We start from the raw sequence: 23,029 nt of genomic DNA, 5'->3' as shown, positions 1-23,029 counted from the left end.
CCGGAGGACATTAGCGTCACAGAAGTCTCTGTCATGGTGCTTCTTGCGAGCCAAATTCCCCCAGTGCTCTGTGCTTGCCAACATGGAACAGCCCAAGGCTCATGAAAAGGTTAATGGTTAAAGAAAAGGTTAAATGCAGAAACATATTTTTTAATGCATTGCTAAGCTGTTCAGTTGCCAAGCATATAGAATAGTATTAATCTTAATATATTTGAATGTTTCGTTGAAAAAAATGGGTTTGGATTTGGACTCGGTAACAGCAGATGCTAAATATCAAATCACTGGGATCAGATGAGGGATATAAAGGCTTGATCTAGACATTACTAGTCTTGATGCAGTCTCAGCCTCTCAGGAGCTGGAGGTCCAGTGGATTGCTTTTGTTATTGATGGAAGTGTCTCCACAACAATCGAAAGTCCTTTGTGTTACTGTGTTGTGTGACTAATGTAGCAACCAGTGCCACTACCAGTTAGTTTTGATAGTATGTCCACAGATTGAAAAAAAAAACTTTCAGATGATTTGGAAACCAGTAAACAAGGACTGGGTAGTTTAATGTTGCCAGTTGTGCTTACAACTCAGTAGCATTGAATGACCTCAATTTTTTTGATTAGAAAAATAGTTTTGTGAACATTTTATTGCACAGGAATTCTGCCTTTCTATGTGTTTTCTTTCTTTCAAGAGGTATTTAGTGGGCTTTAACCTTGTACGCATGCAATTCTAGTGCCTGGTGCAGACACTGAAACACCACTGACTCACTAATTTTGGCATCGGCAAATTAATGAAGGTTGCACTAAAGCTGGAGAGAAGGCGGCAGACAAGCGAACTTTAGCAAGTGTTGCCACTTAGTATGATGAAGATGATAGCATTCACATTAGAAAACAGTTAAAAGTCAGAGAAAACGGCTAAAATGAGCTTCAGCATAAGATGTAAGGTGGTTTGTTGACTTGTGGGCCGTTTTATCCTGAGAAAGTGCAGCGGCAGTCCTCGCTACATCTTCATAGCTGGCTCATTAGCCACTGCCCTGCCGAGGCTCGGCTACTTCATGCAAAGCACTCTTGCAAGAAAACAGGGAAATATGGGCCATCCCATAATATTAAGCTTCATCCTCTGCTTCGAGAGCAACACACACACAAATATAGGCTGGGATTTTATGAATGTAGTTCTAATTCATGAACTGGTGAAAGCCACTGCAATGCAGGGATTTATGTCGCTTATTTTTCACACTCAGGCAGACACAGAAATAAGAGGGAGCCTCGACAAAACAAACTCCAGCGTGACCTGTAAAGTTCACTGTAAACATCCAATAAGTCTAACCACCGGAAGAAAATGGAGCATTCAAGAAAAATAAATGTGTATCACAAGAAAGGAAATAACTATATACTGTATGGCATAATGGATGGGGTGTCTGAGAAGGATACGATGTTGTGAGCATCAAAATTCATCAACACATTTAGCTGTGAAGCCTGCACACTATCACAGAATTTCAATGGTATTTTTTACTTTCCGGGGACCTTCAACTAATGAAGCTTCCCGCTGCAGCTTTCATTAGCAAACATTTTCATGTTACCATGTTTTTGGGTGAACATTTACATGTTTTATACACTCTAAATGAAAAAGTTCCTCACTGATACTCTTAAAGCTCCAGCAGTTCCACTGGGACCACTCTGAGGCTGGCAGTCTTTGATTATAAGTGAAGTTCTTCGTGTTTCTTAGAAGCTAAAACTTCTGTGGGCTAATTAATGTGTTAAAATGCTGTGATCACCTTCTGTAAGATGAGTTGAGTTTGGAACTTCTGGAATTTATGCTTCAGTGTTTTTCTCGTTTCCTTTTCTGCCGTGAATGCAGCTGGTGATCAAGGGTTTGACATCCATGGATGTTGGTTGATCTGATCCTTTGCCATCTCTTAAGCTAAAAAATAGCTCATATCCTGAATAAATTAATCTAAATTTAGCCTAAGGCAGACTACCTCCAATTTTAGTTGATACTTTAGAGTAGTTAGCAACGTGCATGTGTATGAAATCACTCAAGTAATGTCTTAAAACACACATTTTTAAAAAAAATTCCAGTAACATATAAACTGATATAGTTTATATTTATGCTTTAGTGAACATTTTTGCTACTTCTCTGCTTTCATTTCACGAAATGAAGAATCCAATGTCATCGACCACCACATTTATTTGATTTAGAGCTGCACAATTTTCCAAAAAACTGACATTGTGACAGTTTGCTCTTTGGAAATATACATTGCAATATGAAAAATGGGGGTTTTGTTGGATATTGCATCTCCTGAAAAATGACTCTGTTGAAGTGTGAAACATTTGGAACCTTCCTTGTACAATGTAACACTGGCAACAGCATCCAAAATACCTTTTTGATTTGGATGCCATTCAGATTTGACTTAATCATGCAGAGATTTGTGATGCTGATTTAAATGGTCAAACAAATCACTCATTACCTTGTGTAGTGGCAACATTTGCAAGTCAGAAACAAATTCGGACTATCCAACAACTCTTAAATCAGAGTAAATTCTATTATATCCAACTTCTCTTATAGGTTAGTTACAGAAAATGAGAGCTATTTGTTTTTTTAATCAAGAAAAAACAGCAAACATTGTTGCCTGATGTGTTAATTTGCCTTCCTTCACATCACATCTCCTGACTGTCGTGCTCATTGCAGTGTTAATGTTAAAAGGATACACTGTGCAGCCCTAATTTGATTTGCACAAATTAACTTTTAATGCTATTTAATCACCATCTCTTGCCAGAACAAGCCAACACTTACAGCTACAACACTATGAAGTGAAGTAAAGATATTCAGAAGATTTTGATGCTGCTTAGTTTAGAACAACATGCTGCAAACACAATGTGGACAGCCGATATTATCACAAAGTTAAAGAGACATAGAGGATGTGTTTAGGAACACATTAAACAGATGATACAATATGATACGATACAATGTGATAAGGCTTTATTAATCTCACTGTGAGGAAATTTGCATTGTTACAGCTGGAAAGTTGATAGTGCAAATATTTAATATCAGTAGAAAAGGAAAAATTAACCACTAGATAATAAGATACTGAAGAAATAGCATTATTTGGATTGTAAATCCAAGCTTTAGTCTCCGTTTTAGCACAGATTTGGTCGCCACCGCCTCCTAAGGGACATAACTTTAGCTGGTAAATGTTCTTAAGCATGTCTTTTGTTGAATATTCTTATTATTTTTTAGCTCTGTAGCGGAAAACCTGTTCGTTTGCAGTGGTATTCCAGCCTAAGTAGGCACATGCACTCTCCTGTTAGCTCTGGTTTAGTTTTCTCCAAATCCTTCAAGGAAAAAAATATGTGTCTCTTTAGCTGCTAAACGCAACACAGTATTTGCTAACACTGTCTTTGCGCTGCCTGTCTCTTTGGCACTGAGCAGGTAGTGTACAGTGGGCTTTTAGAGCTTTGTGTTCGGATAAAAAATGGAAGTCACTTTGGGGGAAAAGTATTTGCCGAGTGAATTTTAGGTTTAAGCATGAAGAGTTGCTTAGCGCAGCTTTAAGCATAAAACAAAGCCCACAGATAAACCCCCGCATTGGTGCTCTTTCTGTAGTACAACGGCTGGTTTATTAACCTGTCAAACAAGTACACACACACACACACACACACACACACACAGTCAAACGTACACTCAGATACAGCCCTTGGGCCCCTGCCAGCGCCTCGCCTTGCTGCTGCCCATCTCCGTCTGACCACGACTGATTATACTTGGCTCCCTTTCCATTCACGTAGAAGGTGATTGGATCTCACGGTTATGAGATGCAATATTGGTGTCAGAATTGAATAGCATGGATGGCCGTCAGAGGGGTGTGACTCCATGTGGGACTCGATGCAGGGAAGCATGAAGACATGTTCTTTTGTTTGACAGGACTAACCTTAATAACAACCCGCTGCAAAAATAAAAAGAAGACTTATAGTACAGTGACTTGTGCGTCAAGGAGAAGATCCTGCACTCTTTCATAGCAGCATTGTTAATGTCTACAAGTCTCTATTGGTTTATTGATGATTTTCTTACACTTTAGCCCCTTATATTGCTCCCTGAAAAAGTACGAGACACAACTGTAATTGAGAGAAATATGAGGAAGTGCTCACTTGGTTACCTTCGTCTTCATCTTCATTTAGTTTCCTTTCAAGAAGAACTTCCTCGGGGAAATAAAAAATTACGCCGCTACAAAATGCTCTGCCGGTTATCTGTAAAAACCAATCCCGTCGTGTCATCAACTTTGCACGCAAACCTGCCACTTTTCGTATTTATTGTGTCCATTTGAGGTTTATTTCTTTGAATTATTTGCGAAGAATCTCGCTTTTAACTGATTACATTTGGGAAAAATGTCAGCTCGGGATTAAATGGCTTCAGCTGTTTTAGATACCCTGTACATCCTAATTTCTGCTACTTTAAGCCTTAAAGTGGCTTAAAATTCACTAAATTTGATTATAAAGAACTTGAATAAAAGGGGGGCTTCATTTATCATATAGCTCTGAGTAAAATATACAAAGCTGGCACAGGACTGATGGAAAATTTGATCGCTTGCCTCTGGCAGTTTTTTTAAAAAGTTTGCGAGAACACTTGTGCCCATCAATGACTCTTGAATGAGATTTCATGAGATCAATACCAATTAGAGCGAGAGAAGACATTTACTTAAGTGATGTTCAAACAGCATGTCTGCCCCATAAAGTCCCCATTATTCTCATATCATGTTTTTTTTTAGACTCTCGGCTCAATGACTGGAGCTCACGCTTTCACGGCCTCAGCTGACGATTTTCATTAAGCTAAGTGGATTCTTTTAATCCCAAGGTTGATATTTCAAAAGCTTTAATGGGTTATGATTACTTGCTTTAAGTGGCCTGTGTTCTCCTGCAGTTGATTGTGACACTAACCAGAGTTAAGTACATTTGCACATGGGTACAAACTGAACGGCATTAATAATGAGAAGCAGTCGGCTTGTTGAATGAGAATCGAAGCGGAGGTGTCACCAAATGTGAGTCTACCTGCACTTTTTGTATTTTGTAATGAGTTGTCAGGGTGTTAAGAAGTTTTTAATTGCAATCTTAGATGCCCTTAAAAAATGAAATATAAACTTGACATACAGCTGAAAAATGTATCACAATAAAACAGACCTTGATAATTATTGGCAGATTTTAATTATCTGTTTACTGGCAGAAACTAAAAAAAGTTTTATTTCAAATTTAAGCATCTTACTTGAATGTAAGTTTACTGAATGTAAACACTTCAGCCAATTCTCCAAGGTGCACAAGTAATAATTTTAGTTTTAGCACAGCCATGAAAATCGCACAAACCACATTTAAATAAAGAAAGATCAAGGAATGATGCATTTTACAGAAAGAAACCACTCTACTTTGCTGAGGTTAAGTTTCTGAGTAGCTGTTGTGAGCCAGGAAGGAATCACGCTTGAGATTTGTTCACCAAATTTTCCGTTATGTGCTTTGATGCCAGTTTGCATCTGTTGCCTTCAAGTGAAGCTATTGAATATCCTATGAAACAATTCCCTTCTTGCTTTGTTTATGTCTATTCCCAGGACATATCATTGTCTTTTATATGTAGGCATAAGCACTTAAATGCATCTTGACACTAGTGGACTGCATTGGGATTCAGATCCCACAGGCCCCATGACATACCTGCTCCATTTTCCAGAGACAAAGTAAGAAAAGATGCCTCTTCCTGCAGATATTAAACAAGACGATATCCATCCATCCATTGTCTATACATCGCTTGATCCTCATTAGGGTCGCAGGGGGACTAGAGCCTAGCCCAGCTGGGTTACGAACGAGTCACCAGAGTATCACAGGACTACATATACAGACAAGCACGCTCGATTTCACAATTTAGAGTGACTAATTAACCTCAGCACATTTCTGGACTGTGTGAGGAAGCCAGAGAACTCGGAGAAAACCCACACATGCACAGGGAGAACATGCAAACTCCATGCAGGACGGCTGGGACATAAACCAGAGTTTTTCTAGCTGCAAGGCGAAAGTGCTAACCACCAAGCCACTGTACAGCCCCCAAAATGATGTCAAGAAATGAATAAAAAATGTGTATTTACTGCCTTAGAATGACTGGAATTCTCATGAATGTAGTTGTTTTCTCACCCGAATGTGTCTCATTGTGATTTCTATACAGTAAAATATCTCATTTTTCCTGCCGCGCAAGAGACAAAACATAATCAGTGGAACTCTGTATTGTGTTGAGTGTTTGTAGGTGCAGGCATGAGTGGACACACACATTGTGCAAATGAGTGGTAATGGACAGAAATCAGCAGGTACAATTAAGAAAGCAGGGATGACGCTTGACACCATTTTAGTGTTTTTGATTTCGTTATATAAGGAAGTTTCTTGTGATTTCTTTTTAGTACTCTGTCTTGAAAGTCTCCATTTAATATCAGAGGATATGCCTAAACAGCAGTTAACTCACCGTCTGAGGGATATATGCATCTAAAATGTACAGTACAGTGTAGCCCAAATGATTTTAAAGCTGCAATATGTACATTTTAAAACACAAATAATACAGTTGTGCTTTTAAAAATAAAAAATGTCCAATCTTAAGCAATAAAATGCACCCCTGTTCAGTTTGATACACTTGGAAGTTTTGGTGCCACAGCTTCACTAGCTGCATTATAACCAGTGGTGGCTAACATTAGCTAACTTAAGATTAAGTTCACTTCCGTGCTGGAGCTACTAATAGACACTACAAGTAGCATTCTCTCCATAATTACCACTTGCTGCCATAGTGGCTGCTAGAAAAATAAACCAGCACATTAATGAACTGGGCAGACATGCATCATCTGTGGGTATAGAAAGCAGTCAGCTAGGAAATTGATTGTGCAATACGTCCTTTACGTTGGAGGGCAAAATAATATGAGCAGAACTGCAAACTGTGGTGTTGTAAAGTAGCATAGAATTAACACTGTAGACAAGAAATTAGCATGCTGTTGCATTAGCTGCATGAAAAGTGGCTTGTCGAAGTGATAATCTCTTGTACTGAGGGTAACTTTTGCTCCACAGTAGTCAATAAAAGTGACACTTTTGCAAAAAAAAACAACTAATGAAATACGTTGAATCTGAACATTGCAATAATAGCACAACTAGAGCCGAGTGTTTGTAGTCAGTGTATTTTATCGCTCTTGTCAGTTCCCGTTTTTGAATTAGAATACTGTGTTCCTTCATTGGCATTTCATTCTACAGGTGTAACATCCTGATCTCACCTCCAGTGCAAACTGGCTGTGAAGGGGACTGGTGTTGTTTGTGTTCACTGTTAGTTTTTAACAGACTGTCAATACCATGTATCTTACAGAACACGCTCCGGAGGTGAGACGCTAGCGCTCAGACAGCAGGCCACGATTGAGTGTTGTGGGATGAGCGCTGTGCTTCTGTCTTTGTAAGTTACTAATTAGTCCCATTTGCAGCACACGCCTGGGCCATAGCAGAGGGTGACTTTGACAAAGTGCCGGCGCTGAAATACACTCTAAGCTCCGCGCTGCTATACGGCACTAGCGATTAAGTGGCAGAGGGCTAATGGTCGGGGGGGAAGGAGGATGCGTGTGACCCGGTGTTAGGTGGGTAGCATCCTGGCTCCCTTTCGTCTAACAAGTCTCTTTACTCCGGTTCTTAATCCCAAATTGAATCTACAAGGTGCCTTTGGGAAAAGTACTTAATCCCGAATAGCTCCAATAACTTCCAAGCAGTGCATAATGTCGGCAAAATACATAAGTTGCCGTGCCTAAAGGTGCTCAGTTAAGAGGGTGTTTTGTAATATATATTGATTGATAGCTTGAAGTTTAGTTTGAAGGTGAAGCGGAAATGGTAAGGACTGGGTTCTAATTGATGGCAGGCTCAAGGAGGTTTGAACAGCTGCCTGCAGCTCCATACACCTCAGCGATACGGCGAGTCCTTTAGAGACAATTATCCGAGCACATTAACACCGCTAAGCATGCATGCATGCTCGCAAACCTCAATAGCTGGAATAACAAGAGAGAATTCGGTTAGTGGGAAATGCCAGGTGCCTGAATGAGAGGATTAATTACATTCTGAGGGGGCTGTTTAAGATGTGACACGGCATGCCTCTCAAAACGACTTGAGTATGACATCTGAATATGGCAGGCACTCAGGTGATAGAAGCCTTGACGGACTGAGCTCCATCTCCTCTCGGACTAAGAATCTAATTAAAGTGAAATCGCTCAAATAAAAGGAAAAGGCCACGTCCAGTCCTTGTGTACTCTACAGCCATGGAATTTTGACACCGAGGTCATGAGAAGAAGGGTTTGCTGTAATCAGAGGTGTGATTAAGTTATTAACGTGGCCTTTTTTATGAAAAAAAAAAAACAACCTTATGTGCTTTCCTCTTCTTTTTTTTTTCAGAAAAAAAAGTGTGTGGCTTTGCTCAGGCCTCTTGTTGTGGTGGCTGCACTAAATCGAGAACATTACAGCTGAAGGCGAGATATAAATCTGCCTGCCTCCTGCTGTTCAGGCAGGTAATATGGAGCGGGAGGTGCAATTTTTTTTTCATTCTAATCACAAACAACAGTGTGTGTGCAGAGAAACACATTTCCTTTCAGCTTAAGATTACAAATGAGTGAACCCTTCCCCCTGTAACATTTTGGACGTAATGATACATCCCCAGAACATGCTGCTCTTTTGTACCGTGGCATCATGTGGCCTTTTCACACTCCCTGGGTAGGTATAGTGACCGGTGATTAGATGCTTGAATGTCACTCAGTAACAAACTACCTCAGCTGCAGGTTTTATTCCCTATTTGTATGGCCTGTTTCTGTGTTATGGGATCTATTCCTTGTAAGCGGACCGCCTGAAGGTTCGGCAAATCACACACTGCACCCTTCATGTTTAAGTGTTCATCACCTTCATCAGTACCTCTCGTAGCTGCACGCAGAGCCAGAGGGTTCCTCCGAAGTCTGCACTTTTATTTCCTCCTTGCAAGACAAATGTCAAGTATCTGGGTTTTAGCAGGGAGCATGGCCCACCCGTCTGCCGCCAGTGGTGTGGAGACAGCTAGATAAATGCGCGGCTACAATGCGTCTGGCTTGCACCGGAGGCGAGGAGTCACGGCGCAATGCGAGGCCGTGCCGCGATAGCGACAGAAGGATTTTAATCATCGCCTCTCCCCAGGAATGACACCAGCGCCGCACGGGGTAACAGAGATAGAGAGCGAGGGGGCTGGCACCCAGCAGACAAACAACAGCCTCGCTACAACGCCGTGTGGATTAGCAGCGCTGCTTCCCGAGAAGTATGTGTGCTTCTGGCCAGGCGGGAGAAGAAACATGTCGCTGTTTTTTGTGGGGGTTTTTTCCATAAAGCTTGCTGGAATCAGGATTCATGGCATCATTAACCACAGCCAATATTTCTCAGACTCCAACACACCAAGCTGATATTAAATAAGTATATAAATTGTGTGTGAAGCCTATCTATGGTTTAGCGAGAGGATCCATTTGTCTCACTGCTGGCTCCACAAACTTAACATCTTTTTCTTTTTTGTTGTGTTTTTTTTTGCAGCTGTTATTATAATCCAACCATTATCCAGCTTCCTCCTCAGCTTTTTACTTCTCCTGAATGTTTAAAGACGCCTCGTTCTCAAGTCTAGACATGCATATATTTGTCTCTGTGTTGTGCGGAGAAGGGAACAGAAAACTTTTTTGTTCTGTTTAGGGAGGCTTGCTGGATTGAAGGCTCCGAGTAACCTTTTCTGATGCAACTCGGTAAACAGGGTTCACAGGTGTCACTGCAGCAGGCACCAGAGCAGTGGTGGTGCTCTTTAATTGGCTACGAGGTTACACCGCGGAAGAGGCAACAGAGGAAGCGACGAACCAGGGGATGGGAGAGGGATGCAAGGGGTAAACAGAGCAGATGGGTGAATATCCACAGCACGGAGATAGATGCCTAAATTCTCAGCATAAAAGCATTAAGCTTAAAAAAAAAAACCTAGAGAGACAGATGACATGTTTTGACTTTGTCACTGAGGCTTAACCAAAAGAGGGGGAAGGCTGCTGTGTTTTCCCCTCAGTGCTGTATGACAATGTCCCACTGTTCATTATTTTGATGCGGCACTGAAATGGCATGTTTTGTGGAGCAGCAGCTAAAGATTATTGTTTTATTGACCGACGTCATCCCACTGTAAGCCCAAAGGCAGGGACTTTAGAGAAAAGAAGTGGACAGCTCACTATAATTTAGCTAACTGAGCCATTTACTTAGAGTAGCCAATAACAGTTTTCAGTTGGAGGGACTGTAATGACATTAATAAAGGATGGCAGAGAGAGAGAGGAAATTAAACGCTTAATGGAACTGTTTATTTTCAAGTACTGCCGCGACTGACGGTCAAAAAGCATCTTCATTTTTCTCTTCAAGTCTTTTGGCCCACTTCTCTCAATTTGTTGTCCTTCCTCCTTTGTTTTCTTTGGGTTGAGGTGAATTGTAAATTCGATGCGTGTGCTTCTTTCCTCCTGCAAACCACACTTCAAATCCTTCCTCAGGTTAAAGCAACTATGAGGATAAGTTGAGGCGTGAGGTGGGAAAAGGGTTGCGTGCAGCATTTTACATCCGGCCTCATCACCCAAATGGTGCTTTTTGCATAAAATAAACGGCGCTTGCCTGTTTCGGAGTCGTAACTCGGTTAAGAGAATTCACACGACTCACTTTTTGGATGTAGAGGCCCTTAATCATCTCAGTGACAGCAGTTTATCAGATTTGTGATGGAGATAAACATCCATAAATCCACTCGGAATTAGTTTTTAAAAAGGCGGCCCCACAAATTTAGACTTCAGTATCAGAATAGTAACACCTTTTGTTCTTTTCTGTACAACTGATGATTGCAGTGGAAAAAGTGCTGCTTCCTGTGGTGCAGGCTAGCTATATGCTAATACATTTATGAGTAGCCCATAGCTAGCTTACCTTCTGACCTTCTCTGGTATAAACATTTTTTTTAAATGCCAAAAAGACACCATTTATCATATTTTTTATAGCTTTCTGAATATATACATAAATATATCATGCGTTATGTACAGTTCCATCAAAAAATAAACCAAATCTAAGCTTAAATGTGTGGTAATCCACCTAATGCCCTACGCTACTACTGCATTTTTCATATAGATAAAGCAATTTGTCTATAAGGAATCTGTAAAAAATGAAAAATTCTGCCCTCCTGAACGCAACTGAGAGACTATCAGACTATCACTGACTCAACTGCGATTAACAGTCATGCCAAAAAAAATGTAGGAACTATTCAGATGAGCTGGACTGAACTGCAGGCTGTGTATTCACATAGCAGATAGAAGACAGACTGGAAACTATTTTAAAATGTACATAGTAAAATAACAATGTCGTGTCTGTAGTCTTCTATTCTATTCATTATATCCAGTACTGGCAACACATGTAGACACATTATTTGTAAAAATAAACAATGAAAGACATTCAACTTTATTTAATTTTTCCACAGTTTATGACATTATGTCATACTGCACAGAGGTTATTTTTGAGTTTTCTCTACTTAAATAGGAGACAATTATGGAGAAAAATTCAAAACACAAATGGTAGAATATCTGTTGTATGTAGAAGTAAAGTATGATTTTTTTAATTTTTAAACCTCTGTAATTTTAGCCAGAGGTGCAGGACTTTATACTGCAGTCAAAAATGAACCCACAATGGGCAACAAATGTGACTGAAGAATAACCTTTGCATCAGGTTTTGCGTTATGTTTGAATCGTGCTTTTGACAATCTGATGAATGGCCAGTATTCATTGTCCTTTTAGATTGACTGACTTGATGTGTTTGTCGTTTGCTGCTGGGGAGGAAGCACACGTTACACTCATCTGAATACAAACCGAAACGTAAACCGACTGTACAGTGCTAAAAAAAAAACAAGGTTAAAGAGACTGTACCGACTGTGAAATCGCAGTTGTGAAAGCAAAATAAATGAATGATAAACGATGCTGAAACACCTTCCTCATCACACTGTGTACAAAATATTGATTAGGGCAGCTTTGAGTAAATCTGTGAAATCTGCAAACATTTTTTTTGGTGATTAAATTTCTACCAACAACGCAGCGCTAGTCAAGGGCAGAGCTGATAACGAATTATGCATGAACCAAGCAAACATGTATAGATTTCTTTTTTTTTTTCCATCCGTGTGAGATTTGACCTCAATAACATGTCATTTTTTGAATGTAATTTAAAGGATTATGGGAAATTCTTCAGGTGCCAACTCCCTTGATCTGCTCCATCAGGCTGTGAATGCGATAAAGCAACTAAAAGTGAGTCATTTATTCGGGAGCTGTGCGCTATGGCTTTGTGAGGTTCTTAATGAGTAATCTTCCATGTTCTGTAGAAATCTTTAATAAGTGCCATTTAATGAATGAAACATTGTGTGGTAAGTCATTAACTTTGAAAGCAACAGTGATTGCTTTTGAAGGATTAGGACACGTTTCTTTGCATTTAAATGCGTCGCCTTAATTTTTTTTCTGGAATTATCATCTTTGTAGTCAAGAGATAAAGCTGAGATTAGAGAAATTGCGTTCATGAAAAGATTCCTCCATAAGCTTTTTTATTATTTTCTGCCTGTGTACCATAACTTGGTTCAACGCTGTTGTGGTAGTTCTGTGCGGGAGCTCAGGTGCAAACAGACAATTCCAGACAAACACCAGTCATTTCATGCCCGTGTTGTCACATGGCTGATCTTTTTCTGATAGAGATCAATCATGACAGGGGGATAGACAGATAATGCTTCCCCCGGCAGCTAAAATGTCCCCTTGCATGTGCTCACTTCCTTGACAGCGTCTTCATATTAATCTCGTCATACAGTAGACTCAGACTCCTAAACTATCCGGAGTGACAGCACATTTGAATCATCGCTGGTGTGTAAACAGGTCACCCGAAGTCTATGCATTCTCACAATTACTGCTTGAAGAATTGATGCGAACAGCCACTTCAAGCCTGAATTCATATTTTGAGATCTTTCGTTCCGACCTTCAGAACATCAGTGGTCTAAATGCCAACTTCTGTCACAGCTTGATTATTTTTCAGACTTGATTTGTAATTTTGCCGACGTCCTTTTGTTGCTTTAGTATTAATAAAAGCACTCGCAGTGAAGTGGGAGAATGTAAAGCTTGGCACTGGAGTGAAGTTCTGACTGCAATCATCAATCATCTTGAAGGAAGACAAAGCAGCAAAATACTGATGAAACCAACAGGAACATAGCAAGTTTATGAGAATTTTTTTTGACCTGTCACTTTCTTTGGATGCACATGGAGTAACTTAATCAGTTTCAAAATGTAGAAAGGATTAATTGACTTCGAAATGTATAGAAAGCTTATTCATATACTCAGTCATCTGGAATACCTGATCACGCCATGTTGTTATGAGTGTGTGAAAAGCAGAATGCAAACTGAGAGGTTCTCTAAAAATAATGAGTGAAGAGGTGAATCATAGGCAAAAAAAAAAAAGTAATTAACAGCTAGGAAACTGATAGATGGTTATAGGAAAAGTGCCCAATAGCTGAAATTTTTAGCTAAAAATGCTTTATAAATCATTTATTTTTTAAAAAAGAGAATACTTTAAAGGTTAAGCTGAAAAGTAATGGATAAACAATTTAATAATTCACTTCATTCAAAATAAAGAACAAATTGTCAATATTGTTGGTTTGTTCAACTGAAACAACTGAAATTAGTGAACAGACAAAAAATGAAAATCATAGACTGATAAAATTACTTTAAAAGGAAAAGGTAAGGGTTAAATAGTTAAAATTGTTGGTGGAAATATGTGATTGAAACGCGCTAAGAATAAACAGCTAAAAATAGTTAGCTAGTTAGTTAGCAATGAAAAATGGTTGAATGAAAGGAAATGGCTTAATGTAGCCTTATAGATAAACTTTTGAAATGCTTTGTGTTTAAAATACTAAGGTATAAGTAATGGATAAACAAGTGAATACTGAATTCAAACAAATTGTTCAAAGTACTTGCTAAATTTGAGAACAAAATGGATAAAATTGTTAGCCAAATGATAAACTGAAATGATAGCTTGTAGCTAACAGATAAATGGTCGAAATTGTTATATAAAAATCCTGAATAAATGGGTGAAAAGTAAAAATTAAATTAATGGATAAACAGTTTATATGACAAACATTTTTATTTTTTTATTTTTATTATTGATAAATTACTTAAATACTTAGCTAAAAGTCATTAATACATGGTGGAAATAGATGGCTAAATTACCAGTGGAACAGTTATCCAAAGATATTGGCTAAATATTGGCTACATCCAAACACAGAATCAGTTTCAATTAACACAAAGATGATGGCAGTGTTTCCGAAGGGGTATTGAGTGTTTATTTGTTGGTAAAGTGTGTATGGGAACAAACTTGGGAACCACTTTTCTGCATCATCTTCCTCTCTGGCTCTTGTTTCAGGGGTCATCAGGACAGCTCTGCCCAACATGGACCGGGAGACGAGGGACCAGTATGTGCTCGTCATCCAGGCCAAAGACATGGTGGGCCAGATGGGCGGCCTGTCCGGCACCACGTCCGTCACTGTCACGCTCACCGATGTCAACGACAACCCGCCACGGTTCACTCACAGTAAGACTCTGCCCCTGATTGGCCTGACGGGGTTGATTAAACCTGCACATGTCATGTTCAACAGCTCCTCAGCAATCAGGAAAACAACTCCAGCTCCCTACGTGTTTATTTGCAGTGCTTCTTTTTGTTTTTGTTTTATTCAGTTAAGTGAGGCTTGAACCCACTTGAGCTATGAAAACCAAATGAGCGCATACTTTTTATTGTATGTTCTGAATGCAGTTTCACAAAAAAGGCAGGGATGTTATTTCACCCTTGGCAAGAAATCACTGGAAAATCTGTACTGATGGAGTGTTTCAAGAATTATTTACCCTGTAATTGGTGGTAAAACAAAGAGTACACACACTTTATATCTTCATGATTGAATCAGTTTTCTAAGGTTATGTTAACAGCATCTCTAACTCCATTCCTTTCGTTATCTTTCCAAACTTCCCCGCATTTGTATTTTCAGCAAACATTTGGACTTTTTTGCAGCCCAAATTAAAATCCAGCCTTCCTGCAAGGTGTGCAACCTCCCTGCTTTGCTCTTCATCAGAGCCGGCGTCTGCTTCGACGTTGGATACCAGGATCAATCGGCCTCCGTTTTTTTGTTGTCAGCCTATTTCACGGGCCGCTAATGGGTTCCAGGCCGAGCTTTAGGATTCAAAGGCATGCAGCGCTTCTCATGATAATCCGAAGCGCCGGCAATCGGTTTACCGCTGATAGCTCCAACCAACTGTCTGACTGGTGCACTCACCACTGGACTGCCATGGAGCTGAGTCAATTTGCTGGTCCCCGGGGGAAAAGAAAGGTTCAAGTTTGCACAACAAGTCATCAATGTCGTTTTAACCCAGTGCTGTCACGCTGAGAAGAAAGACTTTGGAGGAGTTCTGGGTCTTTTTTTTTTTTTGCTCCTGCTGTCGTGTTCACGGGGTCATGGGTCAGAATCGATATACCATTATGGAGCATCAGAGCTGATAGTCCAGGAGCAATAGCTAGTCCAAGGGGAAAGAAGCCAAGGTTAGCTCGGCGAGAGGACAGGCGGGGGCGGGGGCGGGGAATGTAGGTGCAAAAGGGGGCAATACGGAGGGAGGAAAGCAATTTTTTGGTCTTTTAAAGAGCTGCTATTCCACGGCAAATTAAAAAGCCATTATAAAGATTACATGGCGGCAAACAATGTCAGGCAGATTAGCATTTAGACGGTGGCTGAGGGAGACACTGTGAGGAACACAGAAAGGTCTGGTAATGAGCTCTGCCATGGTGATTGGAGAGATTATGATTATGAATATGATTCCCTTCTTTATTCTTATAAGAGTACTTTAAATCTGAAGGGTCAAACAAAAGCTCGGGGAACACAATGGAGAGTTTCGGGGTAATAGAATTTCCGAGCGAACATTTCATCCCGTGAAATATACCAAAGGGATTGAAGTGCGACTTTTTTTTTTCTTTTTTGGTTGAAAGAGGGTAACCTGTTACATTCAGACAGCATTTAGGCAGTTTTACATTTGGCTAAATGTGTACTTACAAGATGAAAACTCAAATTGGTCTCTGCCTTCTTAATTGCATACTTTGCTTCTCCCCTGCCTTCTGCACTGTCAGTATGCAGCAGTACGAAGTGGAGGCAAAGTGCTTTATTCCGTGTGTGTCACTGCTGCTGCCTGTCTGTGTTATGCAACATGAATTCATTGAGGAGCTGCACAGTCAAATCAAAGCTGAAGGGGTAGAGCGAAAGCTTGAGCTGCTTGAAGGCGAAATAAGCATTACTGTTACCAGCATCCGCTCCTGTCCTTCCCTTTTGCAGAGAGCTATCAGTACACAGTGCTGGAGTCGCTGCCAGTGCAATCTGTGGTGGCCAGAATCAAAGCGGCCGACGCTGATATAGGCTCCAACGCCGAGATGGACTACAGGATCATGGACGGCGACGGGCCTGGCATGTTCAACATAACAACAGACGAGAACACACAGGAAGGGGTCATCATCCTGCTAAAGGTACAGCTGGAACCGCAGGCTGGTTTTTGTGGGGAATCACTCGCTCAGTCTGACTGGGAGTAGAACCGATGATCCAAGACTTGTTTGTACCAAGACTTCCCTCCCATAAATAGCACTGAACATTTGCTGTTGAAACTCAGTGACACAGTGTAACATTCTCACGCTGTAAAGCTCTGATGGCAAGCTGGAGTGGCTTTAAATGCTGCTTGCAATGTGGATTAGAGCGGTGTGACTTTATAGATATAGTTACTCAGTGCAATCCATTCCTTTTTGTGCCTGCAAGTAGAAATAGTAATGATTTAAAGACCTCTTCCACTGTTGTGACCTTGTTCATATGTCTATATGGTGGGGTTTTTTTACTACGCTGGAAGATGCATGAGCAAAATAAGCATCTGCAGCCGCAACTGAGCCTCATAACCACAGATTCACAATAACTAAGCAATTAATCCTGACAGTAATAGTGTCATAGGTGAGCCGGTGTAGGAGTTGGTGAAATTAAAGGTGGGGACTGCTGCACATTCAAGAGATAGCAGGAGATAGGAGTTACATGGAAGTCATTTTAAGGCTGGAAGTGATTGTTTTCATGGAAAAAAAAAATCTAAATATGTCATCTTGATACATGGAAATGAATCTCTAAGAGTTTAAGCAATAACCGGAAAGAGGCCATGACATTTTTTTACATTTTCTGTGATTTTTCTTGTGTTCTGAAATGAATACGTTACGTCACCATGACTTGATCGTATTAATATGTCCAAATGATGTTTCTTTTTATATGCTGGAAGACAACATGGGCAAAAAAGCTGTCTTTTTGATTCAGTCTTTCAGGGTTTAATATGTTCCGGAGCTAGAAAACCAATCCTGACAGAGATGCGGTGTCTGAGTGGAGTTGTAGGAGAGCTGGTGTGCTGGATCTGCAGCAAATAGGAGAGGGTTTGGTGAATAGGAAGGTAATTTTAACTCAGGAAGGGATTATTTTCATGGAAAAAAAAACTTCTAAATATGCCATTTTGATACATAGATATGAGTTTCTAAAGGTTTAGGCAATAACCAGAAGGGAGCTATGACATTTTCTATATTTTCTGTATTTACTTTGGTGGCCTGAAATAATTCCATTACTTCATCATAGGCCAAGACATGAAGCCGCCTGCATGTATTGACCTTATTGGTATGTCCATATGGTGTTTCTTTTTTAATATGCTGGAAGATACATGAGAAAAATCAGCAGCCAATGGTGTGGCTGAGCTTTAAAAACACAGATTCAGCCTTTTAGGGGCAGCATAGGAGTTGGTTGAGATAAGGGTAATTTTATGCTGTTTGAATGCATCATTTTCATGGAAAAAAGTCTAAATATGCCATTTTCATAGATGGAGATTAGTTTGTAAGGGTTAGAAATAGCTAGAGAGGGTCCATGACATTATCTGTATTTTCTGTATTTCCTTTGGTGTCCTGAAGTCAATTTGTTGTGAAAGCGTCTACGTGCATTTGCCCGTTTACTATGTCCAAATGGTGACACATGAGCAAAATGAGCATCTAATGCCGCGGATAAGCCTCAGAAACACAGATTCAAACTTTCAGGGTTTCATTTGTTTTGAACTGAAGTGAGCTGGTGTGCTAGAGCTGCAGCAAGGAGCATAAAGGTTGGTGGAGACAGATAAAGACGGGCAACAGTGCAAAAGACGGCAACAGTGGGGTTACTTCCAAGTCAGTTTAAGGCATGAAGGGTTTATTTTCATGAAAAAACTCAGAAATATGTCAATTTATTCTGTGGAGATGAGTTTGTGTGGGTTTAAGCAATGGCCAGAGAGGGGCTATAACATTTTGCTATATATATAGTTTTCTGGTTTCTGTATTTCTTAAAAATATGTTTCTTTACCCTCAGAATATACACATTCATCTTAAAGCAATGCTTTGTCACTGTTTTTCATAGCAAAATGAAGCTGAGAGATTGTTTTTTTATTCTTTCACATGTCAACAAATCCTTTGAAAAGACCAAAATAAGAACAGTGGATGAACACATATTGTCCTTGTAGGTAAACCTGACAGTCCTCTGTGTCATCCAGCTCCACTGCTGTCCGGAAACTATTAAAAACACAATAATGAGCCGCATCATTGCGCTGGATGGCATTATTAGGAAGAACATGGGCACTGTAGTTTATTTTGAGCCAGCACCACATAAACTGCCTGCAGCTGTGAGCATTTATTAGAGAATCAAATGCGTATGTATTAGTCTACGGCTGAAAATAGTCCTAGACAAATGCATATTTTACGCATGTTTGAGTAACATTTTCTAAAAACTACTGTTTTCTTTTATAAATTGAAGCTGTACATTAAGGAAGAATAAATGGACTTGGGGTTTAGTGTACAAGAAGGAAAAATATAGTAAAAAAAGTCAAGCCTATTCTTATTTACTTCACCATTAAATCTTCACCATTGTTGTTGCTTAATCCCGATGGGTTTTATAAAATATTTAGCGTAATTTACTGTAATAACTCGCAATTAGCTGTTCAGATCTGTGGTTTTAAGGGCAATTGAGTAGCTGGTGGTTGTAGTATCGCATAGGAGAGGATGCATTATTTTGCATATGATTAACAGATTATTTTGTCAGTGTTTCTCACTCTACTGTGATCTGTAAATACCAGACAGCAAACACTTGTTTACCAGAGGATATTGGGATAAGTGCCTCTCCCACTTTCCCGTCCTCTTCTCCGCCTCTTACTGTGTTTTAAAATGTCGACAGCACCTTCGGATTAAGCGGTAATCACTAATGACAAATCGGCATTGACTATCTCCACCAGCTGCGATGAAGTAAACATCCAAAGCAAGCGTTGAAGGTTTACTACCACATCCGCTCCGGACTCAGCAAAAATAATGTAATTGACACCCACCTACATAAATTAGGCGAACTTGTCGGGTTAGATATAAAAAGCCACTCATTTATTTATAAGGGGAAATTTGTTGCACGTTCTTACCTCAGTTTTGCATCCTCAGGGGACTGTTACGTCACATTTCCAAGGACTTGGAAATGGTCTCCCCGAGGCCACATGGATGTGACAGCTCGCTGCTGCCGCTCTTTTGTAGGAGAGGTAGAGCCATTGTTGGGCTCAAGTAATTCTCCTCAGATGGGCCAGTTTGATCCTTTTGTTTGTTTTGCGTCAAACCCCAGACAATTACGACATAGGAGAGGCTCTCTGACACTGAAAGTGTCAAATCAATGTTGTTCCCGGGGTATATTATATGTTGCGATGGGGGAGTTCAATAAGCCAGACAAAATGTTCCAAAAACATTCATCTCAGAATGCTTTTCCCCATGTTGTGTGCCTTTTCTTAAAAATCAATATTATTGCTTTCACAGCACAAAGTAACCATAATCCATCACCACATTACTTTTGTTTAAGTCTGACTGTGTGTTAAATTGTAATGGGTCTTTCGATCCCACATCTTTAATCGTGATCAATACCTCAGCATTGTATGAGTCGCAGATTTACATACGTACGAACTGCTCCTTTACCCTTGAATGACTAAAAGTGGAGCTTTGCCACAGTGTTGTTGTGTTAAATTTTCAACAAAATTGTTGCTGTCTCTCATATTTTGACAAGAAAATTTCAAATCTCCTATGTGTTTTGTGTATTCTTCTCCTCTCTCTCCGCCAGCCTTTAGATTTTGAAACAAAGAGCAGCTTTTCTCTGAGAATCGAAGCCACAAACAGGAATATTGACTCCAACTTCTTGAGTTTGGGCCCGTTCAGCGACACATCATCAGTCAAGGTGACAGTGGAAGACGTGAACGAGCCGCCGGTCTTTTCCACGCCACTTAGCAAGATGTCTGTCTCGGAGGACGCCAAAGTGGGCACCTCAATCGGGAGAGTCTCTGCCCACGACCCAGATACCTCCAACAGTGGAATCAGGTAGGAACCGATTAGAGATCGACCAACGTGGGTTTTTTTAGGTATGATACCGATGCCAATTATCAGTCAAGAAAGACCGATAACTGATATTTGGAGTTGTTATGCATTAAATGTAATGTTTTAACTGCATGCCACAACAAGGAACCTGTCATTCATAACTTTACTTCTTCATTAATAAGGTTGACTATAACTGAATATGTAAAATCAAAACAGGAGTAATTAAATAATCTCTTTTGTTGATGTGGGATGAACTTAGATTGATCAATTTGTTTCTTGCAGCTACGTCATTCTTAATCTGTCACTGTTTTAAAACTTTAATGACCCACTAAGGTTCATATCTTAAAGCATTAGTAATTATTGTTTTCCAGACTCTCTTTCAAGTTAATTTGTAGCTGCCTTCTAACTTAGCTGCTAGCTGTTAGCATAGCCTTAGCCACTGTGAGAGGAGCAAATTTCCTGGTTTGTTGCAACGGCTTCTTTCTTGTTTAGTTTTTGAGGCCACAAAGTGATGGTAGACAGAGATAGGAGGCTCAATTAGACCTGAATGACTGTATTTAATTTAACGATAATCAGCCAATTAAAAAAAATACTGATAACTGGGGGCACAATAATCGATAATTCTTCTGTCCTTAGAACAGATTGCTCATCTGCTATTACATAAAGAAAGAAATCTTTCAACAAAATCTTCCCCAAAAAAGTCAATTTTAATTGCAGAAACTTACTTCAAATATCCCCATAAATTCAAACAAAGGGGTTAATCCACCCCAGATTGTCTGCAAGCAAAGAATCCGTAGACCCTCGAATGTCCCTGTGTGGCTGCCACAAAGACGGTGCCAGATGGTGGGAGGGCCAAGGAGTGCATCATTTGCAAAAGTGAAATGCCATCTTGAACAAGAGAAGGGCATTCCTGCAGGAGGGTCAAGGCTCCGACACTTGTGCCGTGGCATTTATGACTCAAAACAAGCGCTCACATTGTCAATCTGTGCGGTGTCACTCTCGAGATGCCCACCTCCTTTGCATTAATTGAATGAATATTGTATGGTATTCATGCTTGGTCTGTTAGGATTGTTAGTAATCTTAATCAGAAAATCAAATTACTGCACCATTGTAGCTGTAAATTGCCTCTTTTTACTCCTGTGACTGTTATCAGCCTCTGCAATATATTTCCCTACATCTGTTGAAATTAAAATTATTGTGGAACTAATGCAGCCACAAGAGTCAAATTATACTGCAATAATACCCTTTGGATATAGGCTAATTGAAGTTGTAATTTTCCCCAGAAATACGACTTGCTGTGTATTGAAAGGGTTTGATCAGTGTTGTGTGCTGAGGGACGAGCAGACAGTGTTCGGTTTTATTGAAATTTTAAAGGGTTTTGTTTCACTTATATGCCATAAAGTTCACTGTTGCACAGTTTGGTTGGAGAAATGTAATCATAATCTTTCCTTACAAGTAAAAGAAACACTGAAATGTCAAATCAATAACACTATCCAAAAGCAATTTTTTATAAGTGTCGTGTGTGTGTGGTTGTGTATTTGTGTCCAGATATTCCATTGACAGGAACACAGACTTGGAGCGCTTCTTTAATGTGGATGCTCTGAGTGGGGTCATCAGCACAGCCAAGCCTCTGGACCGAGAAGCCAACTCAGTCCATAACCTCACCATCTTTGCCATCGAGAGCCGTGAGTTTACCCGCAGCACAGCACACGCTCACAGACCTGGTTATTCGGTCAGAGTTGGCTGAGCCCTAAACCCCTCCAGTGGTTATCCAGTCGCTGCTCAGCAGCTGCACAGAAGAACAGAAAACCCCTCAAACTTTAGTTTTCTCTACGTGTCGAAGTTCACGGGGCTGTAGTGGTTAGTTTTGGTCAGTGTTGTTTCCATAAATCAGCCACAACAGAGATGACATTTTAGTTGCAGACATACATTGAACAACAAAGCGTACCACATCATTAAAAATCAAGATAACTGCATAATAATGACTTGCAGAAGTGTCTTCCAGTGAAAAAGATTTGCATTCCAAAAGTAACCTAACAAGATAAACACTGCAGTTTTGACCCTTTAATGTCATTCAAGGTGTGATCATACCTAAATAAATTTCATATAAAGGGTCAAGTCCTGCAAAAATGATATAAAATACTACTTTACTTGACTGTAAAACATTAAAATTCAGGTGGAAGCCCTAAAGTGTATTATTTATTAAATATAACCTAGCTCATGTAATATTAAAGCTTCATAATCTGGTATTCTAAACAGAATTTAACCTAACTTATATAACTACTGTTGCTACAATAGTGATGAGCAAATGATTCACACCTTATATGCCCTGGATTTGTTTCACAGAGCTACATTGGAGGGTATAAAGGATCTCTGAGTGTGAGACCGGTGTCTGTTAGAATCTCTCCGAAAGTAAAACACATGAGCAAAAGTGAGAGGAATTAATTTAAATTTGAAATTTAGATTGATGTCAGCAGCTTTGTCCTGCTCTTTACTGGACTTGAAGGTATAGTGGGCTCTTTTGGAGAAAGACTAT

General features: G+C 39.9%; 1 protein-coding gene across 1 annotated transcript in view; it reads left to right on the top strand.

The window, feature by feature from the left end:
• LOC110950935 (cadherin-7) overlaps window positions 1-23,029 on the top strand; it is a 120,760-nt gene that overhangs the window by 58,412 nt on the left and 39,319 nt on the right. The window contains 4 exon segments of the mRNA XM_051940460.1: window positions 14,461-14,628; window positions 16,406-16,593; window positions 20,243-20,496; window positions 22,042-22,178. Coding sequence (XP_051796420.1) covers window positions 14,461-14,628; window positions 16,406-16,593; window positions 20,243-20,496; window positions 22,042-22,178 — 747 coding nt within the window.

This window comes from Acanthochromis polyacanthus, chromosome 20, assembly GCF_021347895.1.
Source record: "Acanthochromis polyacanthus isolate Apoly-LR-REF ecotype Palm Island chromosome 20, KAUST_Apoly_ChrSc, whole genome shotgun sequence".
Taxonomy (NCBI): domain Eukaryota; kingdom Metazoa; phylum Chordata; class Actinopteri; family Pomacentridae; genus Acanthochromis; species Acanthochromis polyacanthus.
Note: the sequence above shows the minus strand (reverse complement) of the source record. Positions and strands in the feature narration are given on the sequence as shown.